The sequence below is a fragment of the Carcharodon carcharias genome, chromosome 9 (assembly GCF_017639515.1).
Source record: "Carcharodon carcharias isolate sCarCar2 chromosome 9, sCarCar2.pri, whole genome shotgun sequence".
Classification (NCBI taxonomy): Eukaryota; Metazoa; Chordata; class Chondrichthyes; order Lamniformes; family Lamnidae; genus Carcharodon; species Carcharodon carcharias.
This window is the reverse complement of record NC_054475.1, coordinates 169,496,220-169,518,257: the sequence shown is the minus strand read 5'-3', so window position 1 is coordinate 169,518,257 and position 22,038 is coordinate 169,496,220. Positions and strand designations below refer to the sequence as shown.

General features: G+C 43.9%; 1 protein-coding gene across 6 annotated transcripts in view; it reads right to left on the bottom strand.

Moving 5' to 3' along the window:
* fgf13a (fibroblast growth factor 13a) overlaps positions 1-22,038 on the bottom strand; it is a 638,247-nt gene that overhangs the window by 2,621 nt on the left and 613,588 nt on the right. For all 6 annotated transcript variants that reach the window (XM_041196414.1, XM_041196418.1, XM_041196415.1 and 3 more), the window contains one exon: positions 20,193-20,391. In XM_041196414.1, the coding sequence (XP_041052348.1) occupies positions 20,193-20,391 (199 nt within the window). The remainder of the gene's footprint in view (positions 1-20,192; positions 20,392-22,038) is intronic.

The window sequence follows — 22,038 nt, the reverse complement described above, 5'->3', positions numbered from 1 at the left end:
CTCCTTCTGTGCTGTAACTTTTCTATGGTTCTATGGTTCTATTTGTGAGGACAATGGAAGCAAAGGTAGGAGGGGAAATTAGTATTTATGAGAATAGGTTTTCAGCTGGAGTGGAGATGCTGTGGGGGATGTCACGAGGAGCCAGCTCTTTTGTGTTGGTTGTGAAGAGTTTTAACTGAAGAAAGCAACTTGTGAAGCAGTTTTCTGTGAATCTGCCTTTGGAAAACTACAACAGCATGTTTGGTTCCGGGAAGGTTGTAGAATGTACTTTTGTTTACAGTGAAATTAATTTCATGTTTTGGGTAACGTTTCCTGGATTTTCCAGCCAAGAATCTATAGGGCTGTTGCCAAAAGATAGATTTATGGTGTGCCTTTTGCAAGGCATTTTTGGGGTTATATTTTAAGATCTTTTCAACTGTGTATCTTTTATCATGTGTTTAAGTTTTATCTTTTCTGTTAAGGACCATTTTATTTCTTCAAATTTTAAAAGTTATCACTGGAGTTCTGTGCTTTTGAGTTCGATAGCTGTGCCTCCTCATTTCTACAATACAAAGAAAACAGGTCACAAACAGCCTACACGGATTTCAATCTGAGATCCAGCTGACCCAGCATTAACATCAGTTGCAGTCGTTACAAAAATCTCAATTGTCCCTGTCTCCACCACAGTCTCAGGCAATGCAGTCCAAATCCTACCTACTCACTGCATAAAAATGATTTCCCTCAAGTTGTCATTGCTTCATTTGCCAATTACCTTAAAACTCTGTTCTATGATTCTCGATCCTTCCACCAATTATTCTCTATCCAATTTAATTTAATTTTTCCTTATTTACTCTGTCCACTCCCTTCATGATTCTGAACACCTCTATCAAATCTCCTCTCAGCCTTCTCTTCTCTTCAGAGAACAGTCCTAGCTTCTCCAATGTATCTATGCAATTGAAGTTCCTCATCTCTAGAACCATTCTTGTGAATCTTTTCTGCACTCTCTCCAATGCCTTCACATCCTTCCTAAAGTGCATCACCCAGAACTGGACGCAATACTCCAGCTGAGGCCGAACTAGTGATTTATACAAGCTCAACATAACCTCCTTGCTCTTGTACTCCATGTTCCTGTTAATAAAGTCCAGGACGCTTTATTAACTGCTCTCTCAACCTGTCCTGCCACCTTCAATGATTCATGTATGCATACACACAAGTCCCTCTGCTTCTGTACCATCTTTATCATGAAACGTTTTATTTTATATTGTCTCTCTGTTGATCTTCCTACCAGAATGAACCAACCTCGCACTTCTCTGCATTAAATTTCATCTGCCATTTGTCCACCCATTCCACCAATCTGTCTATGGTCCTCTGAAATTTTACACTATCCTCCTCATGGTTCACAATACTTCCAAATTTTGTATCACATGCAAATTTTGAAATTGTGCCTTTTCCATCATGGTCTACATCACTATTATATATTAGGAAAACAAGAAGACCTAACACTGCTCCACTGTAAACCTTCCTCCAGCCCACCAAACAATCACCACAACTTCTTGTTTTCTGTCACTCAGCCAATTTTGTATCCCTTTTGCTCCTGTCCCTTTTGTTCCATGAGCTATACTTTGCTTATGGTCTGTTGTGTGGCTCTTTATCAAATGCCTTTTGGAAGTCCATGTACACCACATCAACAGTATTACCCTCATCAACCCTCTCTATTACATGATCAAAAAACTCAATCAAGTTAGTTAAACACAACTGCGCAGAGAACACTCCTCATCTTCAAAATAGTGCGATGGATCTTTTACATCACCCAAGAGGGCAAAAAGGGCCTTAGTTCGTCTGAAAGATACCTCCTCCAACAGAACAGCACTGACAGTACTGTCCCTCCAATAGTTCATCAATTCCTTCAGCACTGTGCCTTGGAGAGTAAAGCTGCTAGCTGTGGCTCAGTGGGAGCTTTCTTGCCTCTAAATCAGAAGGTTGTGGGTTCATGACCCACTTCAGAACCTCAGTATAAAAATTCAGGCTGGCATTCCAATACATTGCTGGGGGAGTACTGTACTGCCCTTTGGATAAGGTATTAAAACAAGGCCCATCTTCTTTTTCAGGTGGATGTACAAGATCCTATGGCACCAGTTTGAAGAAGAGCAGGAGAATTCTTTGTGGTGTCCCAGCCAATATCCCTCAATCAACATTACAAACAGATTAAAGCAAAGAGTCATACGGACTCAAAATGTTAACTGTGTTCCTCTCCACAGATGCTGTCAGACCTGCTGAGTTTTTCCAGGTATTTTTGTTTTTGTACTACAAACAGATTATCTGGTTATTGTCACATTACTGCTTGTGGGATCCTGCTGGGTGCATATATATATATGAACAGACGAATTAGGAGAAGGAATAGGCCACTCAGTCCCTTGAGCCTGCTCTGCCATTCAATAAGATCACGGCCGATCTGAAGGTAACCTCAACTCCGCATTCCTGCCTACCCCTGATAACCTTTCACCCTCCTTGTTCATCAAGAATCTATCTAACTCTGCCTTAAAAATATTCAAAGACTCTACTTCCACCATCTTTTGAGGAAGAGAGTTCCAAAGACTCACTACACTCTGAGAGAAAAAAATTTTCATCTACCTCTTAAATGGGGGACATTTTATTTTTAAAGTGACCCCTCGTTCCAGATTCTTCCACAAGAGGAAACATCCTCTCCACATGTACCCTGTCAAGACCCTTTAGGATCTATTTGACCTTCAACCCCTAGGTCATGTGACTCCCATATACAGTACAGAGTACTGTACAGTATCTAATATTGGAGTCCACAACCACAATCAGCTATTATCATGACATTAACTCGCCTCTTACTCTTCTAAACTCCTGCAGATAGAAGCCTAGCCTGACAATTCCAGGTAATCATCTAGTAAAATTTCTCTGAACTGCTTCCAATGTATTTACATTGTTCCTTAAATAAGGAGACCAGTGCTGTACACAGTACACCAGGGACAGAATTTTGCCTTTGGCGGTTGGGCTTGGCGGGGATGGTCAGGAAGCCGACCATCACCTGTGATCGGCACCGCACTGTGATTTCATGCTGGTGGGTCAATTAAGGCCCACCCAGCATGAAATGCGAATGGCAGCACTGAGCGCTGCTCGTGCAATGGTTGGGGTTGGGGGGGGGGGGGGGGGGGGGGGGGGTGGTGGGGTGGGGGGGGGGTGGGGGGTGGTGTGGCGTAAGTGCGAAATTTGTGCATGTGCATGAGTGAGCGCTACATAATCTCCGAGGCATGGAGCCGCCTCAGGGAGATGAAGAGATATATAAAAGAATGAAGAAAATAAAAATCTAATAAACCATGTCCCCTCATGCGACTCTGTCACATGAGCAGGGGTATGTTATTAATGAAAAATTAAAGCTTTTATGTAATTTTTATTTACATTTGGAAACCTCATCCCGCCCATGGATGAGGTTTCCAAAAAAATGCAGAGTCCGCTTAGTCTTTTCGCCTGCCACCCCCCACCGTTAGGTTGGACGAGAAACAAAAATGTACATTAATTGATTACTTAATGGCCTCGACAAGCCTCTTAAATGCCCGTGGGCAAACTGTCAATTCCGGTGCGCGCCCGCCTGACTGAACTATCATGCGACTGCGCATTGATGCTAGCACACTCGGCTGATGTTAACTCTCGCCATTTCACGCTCGAGCAGGTCGGGTGCGTGCCCGCCCTTCTGAGTGAAAATTTCTGCCCCAGATGTGGTCTCACTAATGCCCTGTATACCCAAAGCATAACCTGTCCACTTTTGACTTCAGCCCATAGCTCCAATAATTTGCTCAGTACCACTTCTCTGATGATTGCAATTTTCTTGAGTTCTTCCCTCCCTTCCATTTTCTGGTTTACAGCTATTTCTGGGATGTTACTTGCATCCTCTATAATGAAGACCGATACAAAATATCTGTTAACTTTGTCTGTTATCTCCTTATTTTCCATTATTAATTCCCCAGACTCACTTTCTATGGGGCCACATTCACTTTGTTAACTCTTTTCTTACATATGAACAAAGAGCAGGAGTAGGCCATTCTGTCCCTCGAACCTGCTCCATCATTTAATAGGATCATGGCTGATCTGATAGTAACCTAAAATCTGCATCCCACCTACCCCCGATAACCTATTGCCCACTTGCTTCCCTAGAATCTATCCACCTCTGCCTTAAAAAGATTCAAAGACTCTGCTTCCACCATCTTTTCAGGAAGAGAATTCCAAAAACTCATGACACTCTGTCTTCATATTTCTAGCTAGCTTTCTCTCGTACTCTAATTTTCCCCTCATTATTAATCTTTTAGTCATTCTTTGCTGTTCTTAATATTCTGTCTAATCTTCTGACCTGCCACCCATCTTTGAGCAATTATGTGCTTTTTCTTTAAGTCTGATGCTATCTTTAACTTTTTAGTTAACCATGGATGGTGGGCCCTCCCCTTGGAATGTTTCTTTCTCATTGGAATGTATCTATTCCACGTATTTGGAAATATCTCCTTAAATATTAGCCAATGCATCTCTATTGACCTATCCCTTAACCTAATTTGCCAGTTCACTTTAGCTAGTTGTAATTTCATGCCCTCATAATTGCCCTTATTTTAGTTTAAAATGCTAGGCTTAGATCCTTCTTCTCTCCCTCAAACTGAATGTAAAATTCAATCATATTAGGATCAATCTGACCCAAGGGTGCCTTCACTATGAGGCCATTAATTAATCCTATCTTGTTGCATGATACCAGGTCTAGAATAGCCTGCTCTCTGGTTGGTGCCAGAACATGCTGTTCTAAGAAACTATCCCAAAAACATAATATGAGTTCCTCATCTAGACTACCTTGACCCATCTGATTTTTCCAGTCAAAGGCCAGGATTTTCTGGCTCTGTTGCAGGTGGGATCCATTGCGGGTGAGGGGGTGCCCCAGCCAGAAGTCCATTGACTCGAGGCGGGACCGGAAGATCTCGGTGGCAGGCGGATTTGGAAAATCCTGCTGTATATCTGGATTAAAATCCCACATGCTTATTGCCAAAACTTTCTGACAAGCTCCCATTATTTCTGCCTTTATAACCCATGTGGTTACTGTTAGGGGGCCTGTACACTACTCTAAGAAGTGACTTCTTGCCTTTATTATTTCTCCTCTCTACCCAAATCGCCCCTACATCCTGGTTTCCTGAACATAGGTCATCCCTCTCTATTGTGCTAATGCCGTAATTAATTAACAGAGCCACCCCTCCATCTTTTCCTAGCTTCCTGTCCTTCCTAAATATTCAGGTCCCAATCTATCCTGCAGCCGTGTCTCTGGAATAGCTATCAGGTGGCACTTACTTGTTTCTATTTGTGCTATCAGTTCATCTGCTTTGTTTTGAATGCTACATGCATTCAGATACAGAGCCTTTAGTTTTGTACTTGTATTATTTTTGTAACCTCTAGCCTTATCTGCTGATTTACCTTTAGATTTGTATATTCTGTCCCTTCTTGTCATCGTCTGTTAATCATTTCCCATATTAATACCTTTCTCTCTTGCCTCGTCTCTACTCTTTGCTTGACAACATCTTCCCAAATTGGATCCTTTGCCAAGTTTCCTACGCTTCAAAAATATGCAGATACTTTGCTGTAAAGAGTTGTGAGTGTTCTGGTGGCCTTTCTCCCTTAATATGGACCCTTAAACAGTGCGGCACTCCCTCAGTACTGACCCTCCAACATTTCAGCACTCTCTCAGTACTTACCCTCTGACAGTGCAGCACTCCTTCAGTATTGCCCTCTGACAGTGCAGCCCTCCCTCAGTACTGCCCTCGCTGCTGCTGTGTTTCCTCAGTACTGACCCTCTGATACTGTAGCACCCTCTCAATACTGCAGAATAGAAGGATTCCCCAACAAGTTCTGCTCAGTTGAGATATCCCACCTCTGTCTCTGTGTGTTGAGTGTGGGTGGGATGCACCCAGCAACACTTAGGCAGCCTAATTCCCTCAACAGCATTTACTCTTCCATACAACATGCCAATTTCAGGGGAGGCGATGGCGTAGTGCTACTGACATGGAATAATAATCCTAGGTTCGAATCCCACCACGGGAGATAGTGGCATTTGAATTCAGTAAAAATCTGGAATTAAAAGGCTAATGATGATGACCATGGAACCATTGTCGATTGTTGTAAAAACCCATCTGGTTCACTAATGCCATTTAGGGAAAGAAATCTGCCGTCCTTACCTGGTCTGGCCTACAAGTGACTTCAGACCCACTACAATATGGTTGACTCTTAAATACCACCTGAAATGGCCAAGCAAGCCCCTCAGTCATATCTATCCGCTACAAAGTCTCAAAAAAGGAATGAAAGCGGGTGGACCACCCGGCATCAATCCAGGCACTGGAAACGACAATGGCAAACTCAGCCCTGTCAACCCTGCAAAGTCCTCCTTAATAACAAAAGCAAAAATACCTGGAAAAACTCAGCAGGTCTGGCAGCATTTGTGGAGAGGAAGACAGTTAACGTTTCGAGTCCGCATGACTCTTCAACAGAACTTTTTTTTTCCCTTAGTTCTGTTGAAGAGTCATACGGACTCGAAACGTTAACTGTGTTCCTCTCCGCAGATGCTGCCAGACCTGCTGAGTTTTTCCAGGTATTTTTGTTTTTGTTGTGGATTTCCAGCATCTGCAGATTTTTGCTTTTATCTTCCTTAATAACATCCGGGGGTTAGTGCCAAACTTGGAAGAGCTGTCTCACAGGCCAGTCAAACTGAAATAGTCATCTTCATGGAATCATCTGTGAAAGAGAATGTCCCAAATAACACTGTCACCATCCCTGGGTATGTCTTGTCCCACCGGCAGTCATTGTGGAGACAAAGTCCTATCTTCACATTGAGGATACCCTCCATCATGTTGTGTGACACTACCACCGTGCTAAATGGGATAGATTTCAAGCATAGCTAGCAACTCAAGACTGGGCATCCATGAGGAGCTGTGGGCCATCAGCAGCAGCAGAATTGTACTTGAACACAATCTGTAACCTCATGGCCTGGCATAGCCCCCACTCTACCATTACCATCAAGCCAGGGGATCAACCCTGGTTTAATGAAGAGTGCAGGAGGGCATGTCAGGAGCAGCATCAGGTATACCTAAAAATGAGGTGTCAACCTGGTGAAGCTATAACACAGGACTACTTGTGTACCAAACAGCATTAGCAGCAAATGATAGAGTTAAGCGATCCCACAACCAACGTTTCAGATCTAAGCTCTGCAGTCCTAACACATCCAGCTGAGAATGGTGGTGGATAATTAAACAACTCACTGGAGGAGGAGGCTCCACAAATATCCGCTTACTCAATAATGGGGCTGCCCAGCACATTAGTACAAAAGAAAAGGCTGAAGCATTTGCTACAATCTTCAGCCTGAAGTGCTGAACGGATGACCCATCTCTGGCTCCTCCAGAGATCCCCAGCGTTACAGATGCCAGTCTTCAGCCAATTCAATTCACTGCATGATATATCAAGAAACAGCTGAAGGCACTGGATAATGCAAAGACTCTGGGTCCTGACAATATTTCGGCAATAGGACTAAACACTTGTGCTCCAGAACTTGACGCACCCATAGCCAAGCTGTTCCAGTACAGCTACTACACTGGCATCTACTGGCTATGTGGAAATTTGCCCAGGTATGTCCTGTACACAAAAAGCAGGACAAATCCAACCTGACCAATTACTGCCCCATCAGTCTACTCTCCATCATCAGTAAAGCAAAGGAAGGGGTCATCAACAGTGCTATCAAGCAGTACTTGCTTAGCAGTAACCTGCTCACTGATGCCCAGTTTGGGTTCTGCCAGGGCCACTCAGCTCTTGACCTCTTTACAGTTCAAATATGGACAAAAGAGCTGAATTCCCGAGGTGAGGTGAGAGTGACTTCCCTTGACATCAAGGCCGCACTTGACCGAGAGTGGCATCCAGGAGCCCTAACAAAACTGGAGTCAATGGGTAGCGGGGGGAAAACTTCCACTGGTTGGAGTCATACCTAGCACAAAGGAAGATGATTGTGGTTGTTGGAGGTTCAGTCACCTCAGCTCCAGGACATCAGTGCAGGAGTTCCTCAAGGTAGTGTGCTTGGCCCAACCATCTTCAGCTGCTTCATCAATGACCTCCCTTCCATCATAAGGTCAGAAGTGACGACGTTCCCTGATGATTGCACAATGTTCAACACCATTCATGACTCCTCAGACACTGAAGAAGTCCATGTCTAAATGCAGCAAGACCTGGGCAATATCCAGTCTTGGGCTGACAAATGACAGGTAACATTCACTTGACACAAGTGCCAGACAATGGCCATTTCCAATAAGAGAGAACCTAACTAATGCCTTTTGACGTTCAATGGCATTACCATCAATGAATCCCCCACTATCAACATCCTGGGGGTTACCATTAACCAGAAACTGAACTGGACTTGCCATATAAATACTGCGGCTACAAGAGCAGGTCAGAGGTTAGTAATTCTGCGATGAGTAACTCACCCCATGGCCCACCAAAGCCTGTCCATCATCTACAAGGGACAAGTCAAGAGTGTGATGGAATTCTTTCCACTTGCCTGGATGAGTGCAGCTCCCACAACACTCAAGAAGCTCAACATCATCCAGGACAAAGCAGCCCACTTGATTGGCACTACATCCACAAACATTCACTCCCTCCACCACCAAAGTACATTGGCAGTGTGTGCACCATCTACAAGATGCACTGCAGGAACTCACCAAGGCTTCTTGGGCAGCACTTTGCAAACCCAAAACAATTACCATCTAGAAGGACAGGGGCAGCAGATAGATGGGAACACCACCACTTGGAAGTTCCCCTCCAAGTCACTCACCATCCTGACTTGGAAATATATCGCCGTTCCTTCACTGTCGCTGGGTCAAAATCCTGGAACTCCCTCCCTAATAGCACTGTGGGTGTACCTACACCACAGGGACTGCAGCGGTTCAAGAAGGCAGCTCACCACCATCTTCTCAAGAGCAACTAGGGATGGGCAATAAATGCTGGCCCAGCCAGCGACACCCAGCATCGCGTGAAAGAATATTTTAATAATTGTTACCGTGCCATTGAGGTTAGAACAGGATAGATGGCCAAAGGGCTGGTCAAAGAGGGATATTTTATGTAATATGGGAAAGGAGGAGAGAGAGAAGTAGAGAGCTGGAGGGGTTTAGGGAAGGAATTCCAGAGCTGAAGACACAGCACCAATGATTGAGCAATGGAAACTGGGGCATGTGCAAGAGGCCAGAATTGGTACGGCACAGCGATGGGAGGACTGTGGAGGAGGTTCTCGAGATTGGGAGGATTGAGGCCATGCATGGATTTAAATGTGATAGATATGAGTTTTAAATTGAAGGTCTCTGGGATTGCTGCCCTTCCACACTCCTTTCTAAGTGTGCCAAGAGTCCTGACCATAGGGGAAGTCCCAACCCTCCCCCTAACAGAGCCCTTTAGGAATTGGCACTAAGTAGGTGGAATGATTGCTGCTGGATTTCCTGACAGTTACCATTCCCTCAAACCAGATGGCTTCTGCCTTGCTTGCTGATTACAATTGGAGCCCAAGCAGGGATGTGTCATCAGACTGAGAAACGAAAAGTGAACCTCTCCTCCTCTTATCTCCACCCCCTTGGCCCGCTAATGGTTTCAAGTCCGACTCATGGAGCCAGTGTTACTGGGCTCCAAGCTCCGTGTACCCTGCAGTGCACAGACATCCGAGTGATCAAAATGAGGCTTTGGGAAGGAGGAGTGGGAATGGGATAAGGAGCAACCTTTTCAACCCAGGTGCAGTGTAAAGCCAAAAAGTGATTTGCTTTCTGCATTTTAACCACAGCTGTGAGTGTTCACTTTTCACTGGCTTCAATCCCCCTTGTTAGCCAATCTCACATTAAAAAATAAACGCTCAAAGCTTTCAGATTGATTAAGACTGGGCCGGAAAGTTATATTGTTGTGGCTGTTCTTTATGTGACAGAATGCACCACTGCAGTGCTTTCTAAAAACATTCCTGACAGCACTTTGACCAGACTGCAAGTTATCTGAGTCAGCGGAAAACAGATCTTTCTGTTCACTTCAGCGTCGTTTAAATCTCCTCAAATCAGGCAGCTGTCTGAAACCTCTGGGCATGAGTGGCTCATCGCTGTTCAGAGGCCAATTCTAATGCGGAAACATCTGTTGATAAATCTGCTTTGTAATATACATTTAAAAAGTCAATATCCATATTCTCACTGGGTCTTCAGTATCGAGAACTATGGCAAAAAGACAGCCTGGACACAAAACGCCATTTTGGGTGAACACCTCTGTTCTTACCGTGGGTTTTCAGATCCCTCCATGGCCTCGCCCATCCCTATTTCTGTAGCCTCCACCAGCTCCACAACCCTCCAAGATCTCTGTACTCCTCTAATCCTGTCTTCCTGTGCATCATTGATTGTCATCACTCCACCACTGGCAACCGTGTCTTCAGCTGTCTGGGACCTAAGCTCTGGGATTCCCTCTCTAATCCTCTCCACCTCCTTACCCCTCTCTCCTCTTTTTAAGATGCTCCTTAAAACCTATGGCTTTGGCAAAGGTCACATGCCCTAATACCTCCTTAAGTGGCTTAGTGTCAAATATTGTTTGAAAATCACCCTTGTGTAGCATCTTCGGGTGCTTTTACCATGTTAAAGACACAAAATAAATGCAAGTTGTTGTAACAACAAGTTTTCTTGTTCCATCCCCTGTGCTGTAACCAGTTCCACAACCTCATTGTCCTTTGACTAAAAAACTTCCTCTCGCATTTATTATTTTCTTTTGTTGTCCTTACTTTATAAATATGAGCCCGTGCTCAGATTCTGACCCCATGGAACAGTTTACTTGGATCCGATTTGTCCAAAAAAGATTTAAAACTTTAACCATTTCTATCATGTCCTTTCTAAATCCTCTCAGGAGAGGAGAAATGTAGGCGTAGTCAATCTTTGCACATGTGTCAGCACCTTCTGTGCAGAAACTTTGCCTTGTAGATTTATGTTAGGCAAGATTTATGGAACCAAGACAGGTGGATGGAGTTAAGTGACAGATCAGCCATGGTCTAATAGAATGGCAGAATAGGACTGAGGGGCTGACTGGCCTGTTCCTACATTCGTATGTGGGGACAGAGAATGTAGTTAGTGACTGTTAGACAGGAGTTGAAGGAAAGGTTAAATGAGCGGGATATGGAAAATGAGTGGGCACTCAGGATTAGAACAACTGTTTGAGGAAAGGAGAAGCACCAGCACGGATTAGCACAAAAGCAGAATGCTGCGGATAATGGAGATCTGAAATAAGAACCAAAAAAATCGCTGGAAATACTCATAAAACCATAGAAAAGTTACAGCATAGAAAGAGACCAATTAGACCATGCTGATTGAAAGAAACTAGCCCAGCCACCACACTCTGGGTGAAAAAACTTTTTCTCATGTCCCCTCTCATCCTTCTACCAATCACCTGAAATCCACGCCCCCTGGTAACTGACCTCTCTGCTAAGGGAAACAAGTCTTTCCTGTCGACTCTATCTAGGCCCCTCATAATCTTGTTCACCTCAATCAGGTCACCCCTCAGCCTCCTCTGTTCTAAGGAAAACAACCCCAGCCTATCCAGTCTCCCCTCAGAGCTGCAATTTTCAAGCCCTGGCAGCATCTCCCCTGCACTCTGTCCAGAGCAATCATGTGCTTCCTGTAAGTGGTGATCAGAACTGTACGCAGAACTCCAGCTGTGGCCTAACCAGCATTTTATACCGTTCCAGCGTTACATTCCTGCTTTTGTATTCAATACTTTGCCCAATAAAGGAAAGCATTTCATATGCTTTCTTTACCACCCATGTACTTGTCCTGCCACCTTCAGGGACCTGTGGACATGCAGTCCAAGGTCTCTCACTCCTCTACTGCTCTCAATATCCCTCCCATTTATTGAGTATTCACTTGCTTTGTTGGCCCTCCCAAAATTCATTACCTCACACTTCTGAAGATTGAATTCAATTTTCCACTTAACAGCCCGCTCAACCAAACCATCGATATCATTCTGGAGTTGACATCTATCCTCTTCACTATCAACTACATGACCGATTTTTATGTCATCTGCAAATTTCCAATTATGCCTCCCATGTTTAAATCCAAATCATTAATATACACCACAAACAACAAGTGACCCAACACTGAGCCCTGTGGAACGCTACTGGAAACTGCTTTCCATTCACAAAAACATCCATTGATTATTACCCTTTGTTTTTTTGTCTGTCGCTGAGCCAATTTTGGATCCAACCTGTCACCTTCCTCTGTATCCCATGGGATCTCATTTTCTTGACCAGTCTGCCATGTGGGACCTTGTCAAATGCCTTACTAAAATCCATGTAGAACACATCCACTACACCACCCTCATCAATCCTCCTTGATACTTCCTCAAAAAATTCAATTAAATTAGTAAGATACTTCCTTCCCTTAACAAAACTATGCTGACTATCTCTGGTTAATCAGAATCCATGGGTTATGAATCATAATAAGTAATAATGAATGGTCATTGACCTGAAATGAACTCTGTTTTTCTCCGCAGATGCTGACTGATCTGCTGAGCTTTTCCAGCATTTTTGTTCTTGTACCAGCATGAACCAGTTAGGTCAAGCGACTTCTTTCGATGTCATAGATTCGATATAAATTTTCTTTTTGTTTTATGTGGAATCTTGCCAACAGATTTAATGTATTCATCTGCATTCCTGAAAACACCATGGCATTTAAATAGAGTGAATGTACAATGAAAATATAACGAAAAGCAGGCTTGCAGAAAGATTCTGCCTCACAGAGAAATCATAGCTCGATCTAACACCAGCTCCACAAACGAAAACATGAGCTTGTTTTTCTCCACATGTGGAAGGCTGGCGTTATGAAGTTCAATTACTTGGCCAGTTAGGATGTGACAGAAGGAATCATTTGTAAAAGCAATTTGAACCATATTCATTACTAAGCAACAATGTGAAGACTCCATGGTGGTGGGACTTGGTGAACACAATGTCCTCAATGTCCGCTGAGGTTTCTTCCTCTGTCCTGAAACATGTTTGTTGTCTTCCTCACTCTTTCATTTTAAGTAACATAAGAAATAGAAACTGGAGCTGGTCGTTCAGCCCTTTGAACTCTCATTCAGTAAGATCATAGAATGGTTACATCACAGAAGGAGGCCATTCAGCCTATCACATCCGTGTCGGATCTCAGCAAGAGCAACTCACCTCATCCCACTCCCCGCCTTTTCCTCACAGCCCTGCAAATTATTTTCTTTTGTGGTAATTAGCCAATTCTCCTTTGAAAGTCTCCTCTGAATCTGCCTTCACCACACACTCAGGCAGTGTATTCCAGGTCTTAATTATATGTTGTGCAAAGATATTCTTCCTCATATGGGCTTCTGGTTCCTTTGCCAGTCACATTGAATTGATGTCCTCTGATTCTGGACCATCCCACCAGTGGAAAGTTTCTCTCCATCGACTCTGTCCAGACTCCTCATGATTTTGAACATTTCTATCAAATGTCCTTTTACCCTTCACTTCTCCAAAGAGAACAGTTCCAACTTCTCCAATCTATCCAGGTAACTGAAGTTCTTCATTCCTGGAACCATTCTTGTAAATCTTTTCTGCACCCTCTCTGAATCCTTTGCATCTGTCCTATAGTGTAGTACCCAGAATTGGACACAGTATTCCAACTGAGTATGATGACTGATCTTCTACCGCAATGTGTCTTCCTGCACTTATCTCGCAAATTTCTTTAGTATCCAAAAATCTATCGACCTCCGTCTTGAATATATTCAATGACTGAGCATATACAACTCATTGGGGTAGAGAATTCCAGAGATTCACAATCATTTGAGTGAAGAAATTTCTCCTCATCTCTGTCCTAAACAGACAGTCCCTTATCTGAGACTAATCCTGTGTTCTAGATTCCCCAGCAGGCACTTTCCTGATTACTGCTCTCAAGCAGTGTTGCAGCACAGCAGATGAACAAGCTCAATATAAGCTATGTCTCAATGGGCAGTAGGTCATGGGCTCAAGTCCCAATTCAGAGCCTAGAGCACAAAATCTTGGCTAAAATTCCCAGGACAGTGTTAAGGAAGTGCAGCATAGTTGCCATTTTCTGAATCAGGCATTAAGCTGAGGCCCTATCTACTCTTTCTACATTTTTTAAAAAATTAATTCATGGGACGTGGGCTTTGCTGGCCGGGCCAGCATTTACTGCCCATCTCTAGTTGCCCTTGAGAAGGTGGTGGTGAGCTGCCTTCTTGAACCGCTGCAATCCATGTGATGTAGGTACACCCACAGTGCTGTTAGGGAGGCAGTTCCAGGATTTTGACCCAATGACAGTGAAGGAACGGCGATATATTTCCAAGTAAGGATGGTGAGTGGCTTGGAAGGGAACTTCTAGGTGGTGGTGTTCCCATGTGTCTGCTGCCCTTGTCCTTCTAGATGGTAGTGGTCATGGGTTTGGAAGGTGCTGTCTAAGGAGCCTTGGTGAATTCCTGCAGTGCATCTTGTAGATGGTACACACTGCCGCTACTGTGCGTCGGTGGTGGAGGGAATGAATGTTTGTGGATGTGGTACCAATCAAGTGGACTGCTTGTCATGCACAGTGTCCAGCTTCTTCAGTGTTGTGGGAGCTACACTCATCCGGGCAAGTGGGGAGTATTCCATCACACTCTTGACTTGTGCCTTGTAGATGGTGGACAGGCTTTGGTGAGTCAGGAGGTGAGTTACTCGCCACAGGATTCCTAGCCTCTGACCTGCTCTTGTAGCCACAGTATTTATATGGCTAGTCCAGTTCAGTTTCTGGTTAATGGTAACCCCCGGGTTGTTGATGGTGGGGGATTCAGTGTTGCTAATGCCATTGAACATCAAGGGGCTTCTCTCTTGTTGGAGATGGTCATTGCCTGACACTTGTGTGGTGTGAATGTTACTTGCCACTTGTCAGCACAAGCCTGGATATTGTCCAGGTCTTGCTGCATTTGGACGTGGACTGATTCAGTATCTGAGGAGTCGCAAATGGTGCTGAACATTGTACAATCATCAGCGAACATCCCCACTTCTGACCTGATGATGGAAGGAGGGTCATTGATGAAGCAGCTGAAGATGGTTGGGCCGAGGACACTACCCTGAGGAACTCCTGCAGTGATGTCCTGGAGCTGAGATGACTGACCTCCAACAACCACAACCATCTTCCTTTGTGCTGGGTATGACTCCAACCAGCAGAGAGTTTCCCCCCAATTCACATTAGATGAAAAAGATCCCACAGTACTGGTTTGAAGAAAGGCAGAGGAGTTCTCCCTGGATGAGCACTTGGCACGTCATAACATTCAAGGCTATGGGCCAAGTGCTGGTAAATGGGTTTAGGTAGGTAGGTCAGGTGCTTCTCACTTGTCGGTGCAGACTCAATGGGCCGAAGGGCCTCTTTTGCACTGTGTGATTCTGTGATTCTGTGAATAAACATCAGTAAAACAGATTATCTGTTCACCATCACATTGCTGGCTATGAGAGCTTTCTGTGCACAAATTGGCTGCTGCATTTTCTACATTGCAACAACAGGGAGAGATGGCAGCATCATGGCAATGTCAGGCTAATGCTCCGGTGACATGGGTTCAAATTCCACCCCCCCACCCCCCACCCCGCATGGCAACTAGTGGAATTTAAATTCAGTTGATAAACCTGAAATATAAAGCTAGTCGCAGGAATGGTATTCGTGACAACTATCATTGTTGTAAAACCCCATCTGGTTCACTCGTGCCCTTCAGGGAAGGAAATACATACGAAATAGGAGAAGTAGGCCATTCGGCCCCTCGAGCCTGCTCCGCCATTCAATAAGATCATGGCGGATCTTCTTGTGTTTCGAATTCCAATTATGATGAAAAAAGTAAGACCATCACCCTTCACACCCGAATACTCCAATGCCCCATCCATGCAACTTTATGCCACTCCCTATGGCTCCTCATTCCCCAATGCCAAGCTATGGTGCACTGAATAATGCCAGGGCACCCTGATTAATTTGGTACACAATGCTCTGCCCCTATGAATTGAGTCTGTACACCACACACCATACTGGACATTTTGTTCCCTGTTTTTCCTTCAGCCCATTTTATTTCCAGACCGCTATTTCGCTGCCTCCATTTAAGGTTCTCCTTAAAAGCTACTCTCTCCGCAAGTCTCCCCAGAGCATCGTGGGGGTCTGAGTCTCTCTGCTCTAAGGCCTCTTGGGGCATTTTTCAACATCAGGGGAACTTTGTAAAGCTGGATAGCTGTTGTGTGTTGGTGCATTTAAAGGTCATCCAAATGTTTGCTACCAGCTTCAGAATGCATAGGATTATCTACTCGGGCCTAGCTGAAATCATGCCACTTCTACATGATGCCTTGTTGCCATGGTGAATAAGTAACTGCTGCAAGCTACCACCTTCTCAAGGCCAACTAGGAATGGCAATAAATGTTGGTCTTGCCAGTGGCAACCAGATCCTGAGGACAAATATAATCGCTAGAACATTTTAAACAATAAACCACATATCTGAATCACCTGAGTTCACAGCCTTGGTTTCCTGTTAGATCATAAGGTGAGCTTCTGACCATATTTCTGTGTCACCATCAAGATTATCAACTTCCTTCACATTGCCTGACTTCGCCCCTGAATCAGGTCATCTGCTGCTGAAACCGGCATCCATGCTTTTGTTACCTTCACATTCAACATAACTTTCCTCTCCGGTTTCCCAGTTCCAACACTTTCAGTTCATCCAAAAAAAAATCAGGGTTTGTATCCTAACTCACAACAAGTTCCCATCACCTGTCCCCCTGGTGCTCGCTGACCAACATTGGCTCCTGGTCTGGCAATGCTTCAATTTTAAAATTCTCATCCTGCTTTCAAATTCCTCCATGGCCTCACTCTTCCCTATCTCTGTAACGTGATCCAGCCCCACAACCCACTGAGGTATCTGCACTCCTCTAATTCTGGCCTCTTCAGTATTCCAGATGTTAATTGTGGCACCACTGGAGGGTGTGTTTGCCTTTATCTAGGCCCTAAACTCTGGAATATTCTCCCTAAACCTCTCTGCCTCCCTATCTTGCTCTCCCTCTTTAAGACGCTCCTTAAAATCTACCTCTTTGACCCCCTTGATCACTGGACCTAATATCCCTGACCCCCAGTGTTAATTTGATAACACTCCTGAGAAGTGCCTTGGGACAATTTACTACGTTCTGGTAGCTATACAAGTGCAAGTTGTTGTTGTGACAGTAAAAGATCTCACACCACTATTTGAGGAAGAACAGGGGAGTTCTCCCCAGTGTCCTGACTGACATCACTGAGAAAGCAGATTCATTTGTTACTGACCTCATTTGATGCTTGTGAGGTCTTGTATGCAAATTTACTGTTGTGTTTATTCCCATAACAAAAGTGACTAAACTTCAAAACCGATTCTCTGGGTTAAGGGAACTTTGGGATATCCTGAGGTTGTGAAAAGTCCTTTGAATAGAGAATTACAAATCCTGTGCACCACAAACCTTTCTCAGCTAAAATTTCCTTGGCAGAGTTGAGAAATCACGGGGCAAAATACAAAGTTTTTTATTCCCTGATGTTCGATATGATAATGTGGTTTCAGTGAACTGAATAAAAACTTTTCCATTTATTCAGGAACACCTCACATTCCTCCAAATATTACAGTGATTTGCTTCCATTTCCAGTAATAGCAAGGAACATCAATCAGAATGACAGTGGATCATGTAACTTACAATACAAATGAGCCCTTTTAATCATTCCTGGCAAGTAATGGAAAAAAGGATTACATTGGGCACTTTTTATAGTATTTTATTTCGATTCACTCAAGCTTACGTTTCTGGCCAATTTGTTGTTTGTGATTTTAAAATAAGTAACACAGCAACTCTTAAGGAAATTCAGAGAAAAAGTTAATTGGGCCCATCACCATCCAGAGTTCACATCTGATTTTTAAAAATATTTGTCAACACTGCTGGCTGGGCCAGCATTTATTGCCCACCCCTAGTTGCCCTTGAGAAGGTGGTGGTGAGCTGCCTTCTTGAACCGCTGCAGTCCATGTGGTGTAGGTACACCCACTGCTGTTTAGGGAGGGAGTTCCAGGATTTTGACCCTGTGACAGTGAATGAATGGCAATATATTTCCAAGTCAAGATGGTGTGTGACTTGGAGGGGAACTAGTTCTATCTTTGAGTTCCCTCTTACATACCTGTTAATCATTCGCTTTAGAGAACAAAAAAAATCACCATAAGTCAAACAGCGTACTTGATTTATTCTCCTGTTTGAGCCATGGAAGGTGACAAGTGACAATTCACAGAATTGAGACTGGATATGGGACATTAGAATTCTGAACACCCTATTACAGGAAGGGTATTTGAACCATGAAGAAGAGGATAGTAAAGATGCACTCGAACAACACCAGTCATAGCGTAAAAATTTCAACCGTGAATTTCAGAAGCAAAGTTAGAAACTCTTCTACACATAAAGTGTGGTAGAAATTGGGAACTCTCCTTTGCAAAAAGCAAATGATGCTTGATCAACTGTACATTTTAAATCAGAGATTGATAGATTTTTGTTATCCAAAAGTATTAAAGAGTAAATGTAGGTGCATGGAGTTTAGGTCACAGATCAGACATGATTTCATTGAATGGTGGAACAGGCTCAAGGGGCTGAATGGCCTCCTCCTGTGATATGATTCTTGGAAGTTCAAAGAGTATTGGCAGCTTTATTCACAGGAATAGAGAGAATTCGTAAAGGTGTGTAAATGATGGTTGGATTTGAGAGGTCAAAGGGTAAAAGACTGTCTCTACTGATTATCAATCAGTGAAAAGGGGCATTAATTGAGGATTATCACATGAATGAAAGGGGAGACTGAAAGAACTCTCCTGTTAGGAATGAAAATGCTTTACTGCAAGTGGCTCCTGAGGGACAAGCTGTAACATAATTTAAAAGTGGGGCCGGATCTGTGTTGGACAAGGAAGCACAGAGGTGTCAGGAAACAAGAACTAAGTAAGTTAAAAGCAAAATACTGCGGATGCTGGAAATCTGAAACAAAAACAAAAATTGCTGGAAAATCTCAGCAGGTCTGACAGCATCTATGGAGAGAAAGAGTTAACGTTTCGAGTCCAGATGACTCTTCTTCAGATCTAAAGAGAAGTAGAAATGTGGTGAAGCTGGGTATAAGGCCAGTGATAGGTGGAGGCAAAGGAGTGATTGCAAAAGATGTCATGAACAAAAGGGGTGTTGATGGTGGTGATACTGGCTAAAGGAGGTGCTAATGGCAACGTTAAGAGTAGAAAGCAGGATGAGCAAGTGACAGATGGCCCTAGTGGGGGTGGGGTGGGGGGAGGGGATGGTGTGGGAAAAAAGATCAAAATGGGCTAAAAGGTGGGGATAAAAAAATGAATGGAAATAAATTTAAACAATGATAATAGAAATAGGTGGGAAAAAAATGTATATATAAAAATTTAAAAATTAAATATTAGAAAAAAGGGAATCAAAAAGGGGGGCAGGTGAGGATGGAGGAGAGAGTTCATGATCTCGATATGTTGAACTCGATATTCAGTCCGGAAGGCTGTAAAGTGCATGGTCGGAAGATGAGGTGTTGTTCCTCCAGTTTGTGTTGAGCTTCACTGGAACAATGCAGCAGGTCAAGGACGGACATGTGGGCATGAGAGCAGGGTGGGGTGTTGAAATGGCAAGTGACAGGGAGGTCTGGGTAATGTTTGAGGACAGACAGAGGGTGTTCCACAAAGCGGTCACCCAGTCTGTGTTTGGTCTCTCCAATGTAGAGGAAACCGCATTGGGAGCAGCGAATGCAGTAGAATAAATTGAGGGAAGTGCAAGTGAAATGCTGCTTCACTTGAAAGGAGTGTTTGGGCCCTTGGACGGTGAGGAGGGGGGAAGTAAAGAGGCAGGTGTTGCACCTTCTGAGGTTGCATGGGAAGGTGCCGTGGAAATAAATAGGGAATAAATAGGAAGTAAATCGGAATACAGTAGATTGCTTCAGTTGAAGAGCTAACCTAGGCCTGCTCTTCATTGTAGTATCCGTGGCACCTCTATGACACTCAATCCTCCTCTCAACAGATGTCAACCAGGTTAAAGATGAACACTGACCTCTGGTTAATTGGCTTCTCTGCGCTCTTAATGCTCACAGCTGAAGTAAAAGCAAAGAAAATCTTTGAGATATTACCTTCTAATGGTTTGGGGAGGAAGTGGGCAGCTGGTTTGTTTTTCTTCACGTGATTTCCTTTCATGATTTCTCCCTCCTTGTTAAGTCCCAAATACCAACCCCTTCCAGACTGTTGCTGTCTGTACAACATGGATGAATAGGTCACATAGTAGTTTTCAAATACTGATTCCTTGAACCTGCATTCTGGTGTGAAGTGTTCCTGTTTACAGAAAAAAAACAGCAAAATAACAATTAAGTTCTTACTCTTTAACAGCAAATTCTCATGCAAATCATTGATCTGCAAAGGCAGAGTCATGGGATGATTCTGAATCAACTTCTTCCAAACAACTTAACATGGAAACATAGTAAATAGGAGCAGGAGTAAGCCATTCGGCCCTTCGAGCCTGCTCCACCCATTCATTATGATCATGTCTGATCATCCAACTCAATAATATGCTCCCGCTTTCTCCCCATATCCTTTGATCCCTTTCGCCCCAAGAGCTATATCTAACTCCTTCTTGAAAACATACAATGTTTTGGCCTCAACTACTTTCTGTGGTAACGAGTTCCACCCTCTGGGTGAAGAAATTTCGCCTCATCTCAGTCCTAAAGGGTCTAACCCATATCCTCAGACTGTGACCCCTGGTTCTGGACTGCCCCACCATCGGGAACATCCTTCCTGCATCTACCCTGTCTTGTCCTGTTAGAATTTTATAGGTTTCTTTGAGATCTCCCTTCATTCTTCTGAGCTCCAGCAAATATAATCCTAAACGAATCAATCCCTCCTCATATGTCAGTCCCGCCATCCCAGGAATCAGTCGGGTAAACCTTCGCTGCACTCCCTCTATAGCATCAACATCCTTGCTCAGATAAGGAGACCAAAACTGCACACAATATTCCAGGTGTGGTCTCACCAAGGCCCTGTACAATTGCAGCAAGACATCCCTGTTCCTGTACTCGAATCCTCTGGCTATGAAGGCCAACATACCATTTGCCTTCTTTACCACCTGCTGCACCTGCATGCTTACCTTCAGCGACTGGTGTACAAGGACACCCAGGTCTCGTTGCACATTCCCCTCTCTCAATTTATAGCCATTCGGATAATAATCTGCCTTCCTGTTTTTGCTACCAAAATGGATAACCTCACATTTATCCACATTATACTGCATCTGCCATGCGTTTGCCCACTCACACAGCTTGTCCAAATCACACTGAAGCATCTCTGCATCCTCCTCACAGCTCCCCCTCCCACCCAGCTTTGTGTCATCTGCAAATTTGGAGATATTACATTTAATTCCCTCATCTAAACAGGTCATTATCTGACTGTTGCTTGTGGGAGCTTGCTGTGCACATGTACTTACAGAACAATAATAACAACACATCAAAACTACATTGAATATAAAATACTTCGGCATTTTCCGAGAAAGTGAAATACAAAAATGGAGGCAAATTCCCTCTTTTCATTATTGCTTTATTAAACCGGGGTCAAGAGTTCAAATCCTACAAGGCAAATTGTAAAACAAGCTATTTGTGAATTGAAAGAAAATGTCTTTAAAAACTGGTGAATCATCACAAAACCCCAACTGGTTCACTAATAGCCTCAGGAGCAGGAGTCTCACCAACTCCCCACCCAAAACCCCTCCCCCCGCCCATCAACCCTACCTTCCTGCGGGGCAAAGCTGTTGAACAGCTGAAAGGTGGGTGGGGTACACCCAATGCAGGATGAGGCCAAGTCCTCCAAATAGACTCCTGGACTCCAAAGGTTAAATTATGAAGGAAGGTTACACAAACTAAGCTTGTATTGCCGGAATTTAGAAGCTTAAGGGTAAGTGAACCATCAGCAGCAGCAGAATTGTACTCAAACACA